This window comes from Argentina silus (assembly GCF_951799395.1).
Source record: "Argentina silus genome assembly, chromosome: 5".
Taxonomy (NCBI): Eukaryota; Metazoa; Chordata; class Actinopteri; order Argentiniformes; family Argentinidae; genus Argentina; species Argentina silus.
This window is the reverse complement of record NC_139659.1, coordinates 15,204,906-15,215,754: the sequence shown is the minus strand read 5'-3', so window position 1 is coordinate 15,215,754 and position 10,849 is coordinate 15,204,906. Positions and strand designations below refer to the sequence as shown.

The 10,849-nt window shown below is 41.9% G+C and overlaps 1 protein-coding gene across 2 annotated transcripts; it reads left to right on the top strand.

Moving 5' to 3' along the window:
* The first annotated feature begins 2,508 nt into the window (after positions 1-2,508).
* On the top strand, positions 2,509-9,743 carry pja2 (praja ring finger ubiquitin ligase 2). Of its 2 annotated transcripts, none has more exons than XM_083669539.1 (9): positions 2,509-2,626; positions 3,634-3,825; positions 4,569-5,583; positions 6,264-6,431; positions 6,760-6,945; positions 7,110-7,221; positions 7,566-7,680; positions 8,658-8,773; positions 9,081-9,743. In XM_083669539.1, the coding sequence occupies exons 2-9, from the start codon at positions 3,636-3,638 to the stop codon at positions 9,204-9,206; spliced, it is 2,028 nt and encodes a 675-aa protein (XP_083525665.1). In that variant the 5' UTR covers positions 2,509-2,626; positions 3,634-3,635; the 3' UTR covers positions 9,207-9,743. The 2 variants fall into 2 exon arrangements, with proteins under 2 accessions (XP_083525665.1, XP_083525666.1); XM_083669540.1 differs by lacking the exon at positions 2,509-2,626 and adding an exon at positions 2,762-2,899.
* The last annotated feature ends 1,106 nt before the right edge of the window (positions 9,744-10,849 follow it).

Sequence of the window (10,849 nt, the reverse complement as noted above, 5' to 3'; positions counted from 1 at the left end):
TTTTCTGTTGAAATTAAGTGAGGAAGTGAAAAGTAAGGTATGAGCGTGCGCCGCCTACCGACTCACAACTTTCATTTGAGTCGCACAGGTAAATTTGAGGTTTTTATAGTCCACCGCGCAATGCGTTAAGGCTTTCCATCTCCATAGTTTTCAAGGCATTGATCTAACTATCCGATCGAGCAGTTGCACCTTCCAAAATATTCCTCAATAAATTGTGTTCGCAAAAGTTTGCCATTAGCTCCATAAATCATTTTAAAACAGTTGCCTGGATCTGAAATAGCCTATATCAGCGCCCGTTATATCCCCAATGATGTTCCCAAGGTCTCCAAATGGTAGGTCTGTGTGATCGGGTTGATTCCTATTTTAAACATCTGGAATTTAAAACGAGAGAGTTCTCCAGATGTGACGCCAGATCGTCACAAACGTAAGCAGCATCTGTGGAAAATGGTCCGATAGATTGGTAACGTCACAAAATGCACTAAACATGCTTAGATTTGGAAGAAAAAAATCCACGAGCGCGCAATTTATATTTTCCTTGCCAGTTTCTAAAAAAAACAATCTCACAACTGAAGCGATCCCTTCGCTCCCCAAGCCACAATAGTTGGATGTGGGAGAATTGAAACTTGTATACGCCTACTCTCTCTGACATCACTTGGTGACGAAAATATGCCATCATTTTAAGGGTTTCGCTTTTCGCCGTATTCGCGGCTTCAAAATAAAAGCGCGACTTAAAACATGAATGGAAAGTGATGGGATCACAATATTTTTCCGATTTCTGCCATAGGCATTCATGATTCATCGTTAATAATTGTTGTTTCATTCAGGCCTAAGCTAATATCAATTTCTCTCTCCACTCTCCCCCCCCCCTCTCTCTCTCTGTCTTATTTTGGTAGTGGAAAAGGTTTGAAGATAATTAAATAGATTTGCTGGGTAGTTGAAAGAAAGTGAGATAGTCTTATTATGGTAGCGGATAAAGTTAGAGATAGTTCGGTTGGTTGGAGGAAGGTTATAACGTTGGGTTATACAGAGTGAAGCAGTAGTGACTGGTTCTAGTTGTTTGGCCTATGACCTAAGCAAGAATTACTCAGGCATGGTGTCGTGCCATCACTAAACAGGTATCATAAAAACTCAAACCATTCCTGTTGTATTGGTATGACACCCTGTAGGTGATAGTTAAGTGTCTGGTTGGGGCCAAATTCATGGAAGATTGAACTATTGTACACGCAGGCACTTGGTGACTTGCCCCTTTGTCCTACACAGTGCAAATTGGGTACTTTGAGGTGTATGGCTGGAGTAAATAGCCAGCAACATTTGCAATGACATCGCTCTAGATTCAAACTCACCTGATATGCATTCTGAAAGTGTTGAGGAGTAGAGTGGTACCAAAGATGTATTGAAATTTTTGAAAAATAGTTATGTACAGCCCATTATTATGGGACAATACCATTTCATAATAATAATTAGGATTTAATCGAACAATTACAAACCCTTCTGGGGCAATACTATACCAAATATTATATGGTTATGATTCATATATATTTGTGAAGATGATAAGCATATTTGTTGTGGTTCCTTGACCCCTATTTACCATGTTTAAATGCAAAATAAAGTTTAATTTGGGTGCTCTTATTTTGAAGAAATCGTAATTTACATACATTTACATTGACCGGAAGTAGATGGGCGGAGTTCAGAGTACACAGATGTAAAAAAATACCAACACTGGCTACTGTAGAAACCTTACTGAAAGTCTGTAATCTATTGATTAGCATGAATTGGTAATTTGCAAGTAATCAAATCATTGTAGGCCTATTTTGCCATAGAATAAAGCCTATCAATTAATCAAATAGCTCTTTTAAGCGCGCGTGTGTGAGAGAGAGAGAGAGAGAGAGACACAGATAGAAGAGAGTTAGAGAGAAAGAAGAGGCACATTTGTCACGTTTCTATCTTTTGTAATATCTATTTTAATCAACTGAACTGCAGAGGTTATGGTTGTGATAACTGTGCCCACAGTCCACTTCGCAACCAGTGTGCCCGTTTAATGTTTAAAGTGATAGTTCACTAAAAATACAAATGTGTCACCAACACATATTTAGTTCCCTGATTGTCATATTTTGTTTGCATCGCCATACATTTCAAAAATATGTCTAAAACACGTTACAAACATGCCAGTCCAACAACGGTGACAGTGTTGTGCAGTATCCACTTGTTCAGTTTTGACGATGTGATCAAACAGAAACATTAAAAGCGAACTACAGTGTAATAAAATTACTTTTTAATAATCTAGATGTACAACCTAGAGAGGTGTTATGGGGTTGGATCAGGGTCTGTAAGCTGTTTGAAACATATTTTCCGAATGGATGGGGCCCTATGGTGATACTAACAACACAACATTTGGCTATCAATGTGAAATAACAAAATATCCCAAAACGGTCTTGTCTTGTAAATCAAACTGCACAAGCCGGGGGAGGTGTGTCGTTTAAATCCCTTGTAATGCGCAGCGCAGTCTTTGCAGTTGATAGCCGATTGGAGAGTCTGTCATATGACTCTAATGTTTGCTATGACGTTAGCTAGCTAGCTAACAGTTCCGCTTGGTTGCAGTTTCGGAAGGAGATAACCTGGAGGGCAGGTAATGTTGCAACGATTACAACGAGTTATTGGTGTCTATATATAAAGGTGTAACGCAAATATAAATGATTGGTTAACTTTGATTGACACCATTAGCTAGCTCAATGTTAGAGAGAGAGAGAAGAAAGAGGAAGCTGCCTGCTGTAGCTAGCTAGTCTCTTTCTTTGACAAGCTAGCAAAACAGTTCGCTAGCTAGCTAGCTAGGTTTTGAGGGGCCCAAGGCCAATTCATTTTCCAAGTTGTATAACATTCCAAAACTACTAGATACCCGAATGTAAGTACCCTCTACCAGTATGAACTAGACTACTAAATAGCTACCCAGCCGACTGTCCTCGTAAGTCGCATCAGCGACATATTAATCAAATAACTTTGACAGCTGAGCTGGATAGCGCAAAAACAACAATGCCTGGCCAGCTGGTGATTGTGTTGCAGTCGCATATTAATGTCTCTGGTAGTTTGCAAGGAATGCTTCCTAGCGTAGCTTATTGCTCACCCACTTGGCTTTCTCAATTTGCTACAATTATTTGCACTATTTTAAGATACTATCTGGGACATGAGCTAACGTTAGCTTGCTGTCATTCTAGGCTATACTCTCCGTGGATACGGTTCTTATTGCTATGCCTATCAACCATTATCATAATTATGTCGACGATAATACAATATTACATGATACAACATGTTCCAGCCACAGGAGAAGTAGAAATACGATTTTGCATGGATGATTTGGGAGATGAATGTGTCTTATTGTTAGCCTATCTTACCTGTTTCTTGTCATGTTCATACACTCTTAGAACAATTAAAGGTTCTTCTGTTGTCCCTGTTGGAGATTAACCTTTTTCCCCCCCTAAGAGTGTAGTTCAAGCATTTTTGCAATATGTTGTTGGGCTTTGCTCATACTATATAGCCTCCTATCACATAGTGATACTCAGATTCTAGTATTCAGAGTTCCTCTTCATTACTTAATTTTGCACACGTTTAAAAGTTGTTGTTTTTCCCCACTCTTTTTAGAAATGGGTCAGGAAGCTGGCAAGTCAGCCTGGCCCAAACCAGCTGGTGGATATCAGACGATCACAGGAAGGAGATATGGCCGGAGACATGCCTATGTCAGCTTCCGCCCAACCTCTGCCAAGCACAGGAATGCATCATGCCCGGACTGGCAGGATACAGAAAGCAACAGTGTCCACAGAGAGCATTCCATACGTACGTTCACGTCGCAATGCATTCATTAAGTATTAGAAAGCACCATTTTGCTGTGTGCTATAATTAGCTGAAAGAGAAGCTGTGCTTGTTTTTGAGTCTGTATACCAAGGATCATCACTCCTGGTCCTGGAGAGCCGCAGTGCTGTAGGCTTTTGTCCCAGCTCAGCAGTGACACACCTGATGCAGCTAATCAAGGTTTTGAAGATCAGTTAATCAGGTGTGATGGCACTTGGCTGGGACAAAAACCTGGACTCTGGCCAGAATTGATTATCACCTATTTCATGAAAGAAGCATATTTTTCTTTTTCCATTAATGTTATGTTTTTGTTTTACCTGTGCACAGTGATATAGTATCAAGGTTCTCACATTTATGTGAACATGAAGACCAATAAGCAACTAGTGAGCGTGTGCATACTGCACCCCACTGCACAGGGAGAGGTTTGGATCAATTTATCCTGTGACATGGAATGCAGTGTGAGCAGCTAAGCCTATAAACCCCTTATTCTGCTCCATAAAAGATGTCTGGCTGTTGCTGCTGCAGCATGCCTTGTCTGTATTCAGCAAACAAGAATAGCTTTTTTCTTTTTTCTTTCTCTGTACAAAGCAGGTGAATTAGCTAATTAGATGTGCGAGTGATGGTAGGTGTGTTGACAATGCGATACATAAGATGGGGGGGGGGGGGGGGCTTGTCGATGTCTTGATTGTGCTCCAGGTTCAACTACATTTCTCTCACCTCCTCTCCAGCTCCAAAAGGGAACATCTCCTCAATGCTTCAAGCTATCTTTCCTGTGTCATCGAATTCGGTTCACCCTGAGAAGAAGTCAGGCAAAGATGCCCCCAATAAAAAACAGTCAACCTCTAGGAAACCAGCAGAGAACCCCTCCATCCACTACAAGAAACTAAAGAGGAGTGACCAACCTGTAACCTGTGACCTGGAGCAAAACGGGTGCTCACAGAAAAGTGCTGAGGCCAGTGCATGGCCCGTCCCTGAGGAGGAGGACAGGAACCCCTCTAATTCAAGTGTGTTGAGCTTTGTGAACATTGATGCTTATGAGCCAGACAGTAGTGGTGGTGAGGAGGAGGAGGAACCCGGTTCAGATCCGTCCCTTGGCCTTCAGAAAAGATTGGACGATATGATCTTTGAGCTGGGGAAAGAGTTTGACTATTTTAGTGGTTTGCACTCATATTTGTATACAAAATCATGTGAAGGGACTGATTGTCCCCCCAGAGACTCATCAGAGAAAGACTTAACGGTTTGTAATCCAGAGGAAAGGCCTCCCGAGAGGAGTGTATCTGAGCACAACGGAACCAGTCACACGTCAAACAGCACTGGCACATCTGAGGACTGTGCTGCAGCCGGGGTGTCCCCTGTCTGTTCTAGTGGACCTGAGCCCAGGGACTACAATCAAACGGGGACCCCCTCAGAGATGGTCGTGAGACCGAAAATCCGTAAGCAGACGAGTGAAACTCACCTGGAAAAGAGTAAAAGCTCTCTTCGTGAAGAAGGACATAGTGGGTCTGGTAAACAAGCCAGCCAGACCAAGTGTGTGTCTGCGCCACCGTTCTTTCTAACACAGACTGAGAGACCAAACCAGGACTTTCTCTTTAATTTCCCCCCCGCTGAGTTTAACGTGGTAGAGAGGAGGAGGGAAGACACAGAGGCCTGTTGCAATATACATTCAGACGATGAAGATGACTTTTGGGAAGATCTTGAGGACTTCAATGAGAAGTATGCTCCCTTCATAAAGGCAGAGGAAAGGTATTGTCATCACACTAACTTTATAGCCCTTTAGTGATGTATATAACCAGACCCTCAGACATGATGCACCAAACCTTGGGCATATTTGGCCATCAAATGATAAATGTTTAAATATTTTAAAAGAAATGTCAGTTCAAAATGCATTTAAAATCTAGTCAGCATGCATTTTTGAGTTGCTCTGAAATCTAGACAAGAAACTATTCCTGCCACAGTAACGCCATTTCTCAAGTCTTTGATCTACTACCTGCGTTGTGATTACTGTCCATATGGTTGTTAAAGGTCCAGTATGTAGATTTGAGCTTCAAAATAGTGCTAAATGGCCATGATAAATTGGTAGCGATTGGTCCAGACTGGCCTTTATGTACCATATGTACTTTTTGTGGATATGCACACATTTGCCGCTATTAGAAAACGTAGAATATTGTACATTTTTAGATTTCCAGTGTCGCCAAAGAAAGTATCAACACACAAAACGACATCCTACACCTTTTAAACCCTTATTTGAGGATGTGAACACAAGGCTTTCGGCTGGTGTGAGAAGAATATCAACTGAGTTTTGAGGAAGCAGAGGTTGCTAGGGAACCTCTGTGTAAGACTGTGTTACTGCTAAGACCTCTGCTAAGTAAGAAGATTAAGTGAACGCTTACTAGGTGGACGTGTGTGTGTGTTGTTTGATAAAGCTCTGAGTGCAGTGAGGGGGAGTGGTCGGCCTCATGGACGTCAGACTCTGGGCTGGAGAAGGAACGTCACTCCAGTGAGGAGAGCTGGGAGACTCTGCCTGGTGTGGATGAGCTGCAGAGTAACAGCAGCAGTCTGGAGGGAGTCCCTGAGCTCAGCCCCCCTCCTGAGTAAGTACCATGCAGCCCCGCCTGAGCCTCAGCCCCCCTCCTGAGTAAGTACCATGCAGCCCCGCCTGAGCCTCAGCCCCCTCCAAGTGTTCACACTGTGGTGTGGAACTTTACCAGGATGTGGGCTGGAATGATGATTGAGCAGAGTGACAGCGCACACTCCAAGCAAGGTTGTAGATGAATAAATCTGATGAATATGTAGTAGTAGTAAGTAAGGCTTCCTCTTTTCCATGGATATTGATTTTAGAGTGCTGACCTGCAAGCTATATTTATTTGTGTGTGTGTGTCAGTGGGTACTCTAATTTGCAAGCTTGTTTTATATCTGTAGGGACTCAACTCCACTTGAGGAGGGTGAGATTCCGTGGTTGATGTACAACGAGGAGACGGGCAGCAGTAGTGACGAGGACCCAGATGGTATGAGTCACTTTGTTCATCCAGGCCTCTTCATACTCGACGGCAACAACAACCTGGAAGATGACTCTAGCATGAGTGAGGACTTAGATGCAGAGTGGAGGTGTGTAAAGTGTCTGAAATTCCCGACTGCAGATTGTGCTGCAAGAAAGTCACAACTGCAATAGAGTTTATTCCCACAGCATAAGATCCAAGTTTGGTATATTAGTGCAGTTCAAATAGGATCTACAGTATATAATGGAATGGCGTTGTCTTGATCTATCTCAGGTTGCTTGATGACTTTGGAGAGGGCTTTGGAATGGCCCAGGCAATCTCCTATGTAGACCCTCAGCTCCTCACCTATATGGCTCTGGAGGAGCGCCTTGCCCAAGCTATGGAGGTAAGGCCAATCCTTAGACTTACTTGAATGTGGATCAGAGCATACCTGGGTTCAAATAGTATTTGAAAGCATTTCAAATACGTATCTGTGCTTGATTGTGTTTGCCTGGTACAGTTGAACCAAAAAAAGTGCTATCCCTGACCATCTGGCTTTCCAGGCAGGATCAAGCAAACGCTGCCAAGTATTTGAATGGATTTCAAATAATATTTGATCCAGGTCTGGATGATAGATTGAGGAGGACCACGTCACGCACAAGTGCGTGTGGAGGACCTTTCAATAACCGCCCCTATCCCATGTTTTATAAGTATATTGGATAAGTATATAGTTTTTTTGTTGGTTTGCAGGCAGCGCTAGCCCACCTGGAGTCCCTGGCCATCGATGTAGAGCAAGCTCACCCTCCAGCCACAGAGCAGATCATCGAGTGTTTGCCTCAGATCCCAGTACAGGAGGACCACAGCGGTAAGCCATCATCTCCTCCTCTTAAGACACTGGCTCCCCTCTACTTGTTCACACTCCCCTGCTCACGATGTTCCTGTTAGAGAAGGGTTCTGTTTATTGGTGGACGGCTGATATCAGAAGAGTCATTAGCATCTGTAAAGATCAAACAAAAACATATTTTCTGTGTTGGGCGAGATTAATTATATGACTGACATATGCTGGCTAAAAGTCGGTGCAATACTTGATACCAACATGAGTGCTCTTGTATTAGATGAAAATAAATTATATGCTAGCCAGCAGTCCTGATTGGCTGTCTCAGAGCATGCAAGGAGCTGGTATTATTAAGATGCCAAGCAGCAGTGTGCTCCGTACTCCCTGTTGCACAATGAAATGAAAAAGAGAGCCTTCAGCACAGGCCGAGCGTCCAAACACACTAATGCGTTCTGCATGGAAATATCCTACAGTTAAATTTGTTATAGTCCTGATGTTTGTCTTTAGGAAAATGATGTAGTGTCACAATAAGAAATAACTCACCAAGTAAGCAGCGCTTGGCCAGCACATAATATGAATGATAGGCACATAATGTAAAATGTGAGGGAAAGAACATTTTCATTCCGTGGAACCATATGTCAAGTTTATGACACATCGTGTCCCAGAGAATAAATCAGGAAATACAGGCGTTGAGCAAGATGGCCGCCATTTGTCATGCCATGTGTTCGAATGAAGGGTTCCTTCTGTGTGCACGTAGACCAACCCTGATGAAATGTGAATGTGTAGGGTTATGAATATGGAACGTGTGGATGTCAGCTGTAGAACATGACGTGATGGATTAATGTCAAGTCACAGAGTGACACTTATGATTAGCATTTCCTGTGTGCCTCTGTCAGTCTGATTGTACCTCTCTTTGTCTTTCTTGCTCTCCTTTACCCCATTTCTCTTTCTCTCTCTCTCTCTCTGTGTCTGTCTGTCTGTCTGTCTGTCTGTCTGTCTGTCTGTAGGGCAGGAACAGTGCTGTGCCATCTGCTGTTGTGAATATGTTAAAGATGAGATTGCAACCCAGCTGCCATGCCACCACATGTTCCACAAGATCTGCGTGAGTCTTTGGCTCCAGAAGGTACGTGAGGCTGTGTGATGGCCTGCCTGGGTAGACTAACTTAAACTTAAACCCCAGTTAGAGTCTTTCTAAACCAGTGTTGGGCATGACCTGTACTGCATGATAGCATGTCTTTTTAGATTTGCTATAGTTGATGTTGATGATAATGAGGATGAGTCTGGGATAATGATTCTAGTCTGGGACCTGCTTTGTGTATTGTGTATCACTGTGTTTTGGGAGATTATGATTTGTATGTTTCTCATTAGTCTAGCTGCTGTACTGTATGCCTTAAGATGATGATGATGATGATGATTTGCTCTCTCTCTAGTCCGGGACCTGTCCTGTGTGTCGTCACGTCCTGTCACCTGCTCTCACGGAGAGTCCTGCTCCCACCTCATTTGTCTCTGATCAGGACATCCCACCCTCCAATCACAGCGCAGCTGGAACACGGTGAATTCCACTGGTGACATCACAACACTCAACAGCCAGAAAAGAAAAGAAAAAAAACAAGAAGGGGTTCTCTAATGTTCCAGTGGAAATAGCTACTTTTGTTGTCATCTTCCCTCCCATCCTACTGGGTCAGCTCCAACACTCCCTTTCTCTCTCTCTCTCTCTCTCTCTCTCTCTCTCTCTCTCTTTCTCTCTCTCTCTCTCTCTCTCTCTCTCTCTGCAATGTAGCTTTGTGTGAATGCAGTCAATAATTTAGTTCTTCACATGTAACAGTTCCAGTTCTATGTCCGAAAGTGACAGTTCAGGCTTATTTTCTGAGAAAATATTAATGGTGTAATCACAAGTCTTTGTTACAATTGTTTTAATTATGGAGATAGTACTAGGAAATCACATTGTTTCACCCAGATTTCGTTAACGCATTTTAGATTTTACATGCACTCATTTTTTTTAATACAGATGAAAGCACTGCTTATTATGTACCTGACATTGTACTAATTTCCAAATCAGTTTGATTCCTATGTTCAAATAAAGGCTGTAGTGTGGGTAATGTGACTGGTCTTGAATTTATTTTTCTTGTAAGAGTTCCATCAAAATCAATGGAAGGCAACTAGAGTTTCACTGCACTGCAGAAGTCATTCAGAATGAGCTATGTAGAAGAAACGTCATAACGCAACCTTTCCCACATAATGTACTCACCAGAGTTTTGTAGTCATTTACCTCTGCTTGCCTGTTGAATGTCAAGTAGAGAAAATAATACTAGTATTTTTAGTTAAGACTACTTGCGGGACATGTTTAGTATGTTTTTGTTATTTAACCAGGACAAACACACAGACCAAGGTCTCTTTTGCAGGTGTGCCCTGTCCACATATACTGTAAATACAATTTCAAAACAACATATTGAATATACAACACAGCAAAATACAAACAATAATTAATCAAAACAAGAGCATGCATCTGTGAGCTGGTCCCTAACCAAGGACTTAAAATGACTGTGTGGGACCAAGTGCTGCAACCTCGGTCTGAAGATCATTCCAAGTGTGAGGAGCACAGTAGCTAAAAGCAGTTTCTAAAGAGATATATGCATATCTCTGCCTAAATACTTTCTCAAAACATATTTCCTCAGAAAACACCTAGACATCATTAATTACACTGACACAAGGGGTTTTGAATTCAAAGAGCCAAAAATACTTTTATTGCAAGTACACAGCATAAACAAAGATAACTTCAGAGGACATACTCACCATATGAGAATGGATCAATAATGGGGTTGTGAAATCTATATCTAACGGATTCAGAACAACCTATTTTCAGATATGTAATAAGGAATAATGAGAGAACCATTTCAAATAACAATCACATTAGTTGTATCTCTTACTTTGAATGCAAATTAGTAACTTGAGGCAGTATAGTACGTACACATCAATATGCTAATCATTTAAATCCAGTGCATTTTCCGCTTTTTAACTTAGATATGATCATTGTTCATGTTGGGCTGAACACTAATAACACAACAGTACTATTGTGCCTTTTGTCCGAGTATGTTTTTAACATGGCCAAAAGTGCAATCGAAACATATAAGGGCTCTATTGTGGTAATAAATATACCAGCTATTATAATTACAGAATCACAGAATCAAATAATGGAAAT

Bases quoted from the DNA above. Each gene is read 5' to 3' on its own strand.
- pja2 (XM_083669539.1), top strand. From the start codon at position 3,636: ATGGGTCAGGAAGCTGGCAAGTCAGCCTGGCCCAAACCAGCTGGTGGA. The intron at 3,826-4,568 runs GTACGTTCACGT...CCTCCTCTCCAG, and splicing joins CCACAGAGAGCATTCCATAC to CTCCAAAAGGGAACATCTCC. The intron at 8,774-9,080 runs GTACGTGAGGCT...CTCTCTCTCTAG, and splicing joins TGAGTCTTTGGCTCCAGAAG to TCCGGGACCTGTCCTGTGTG.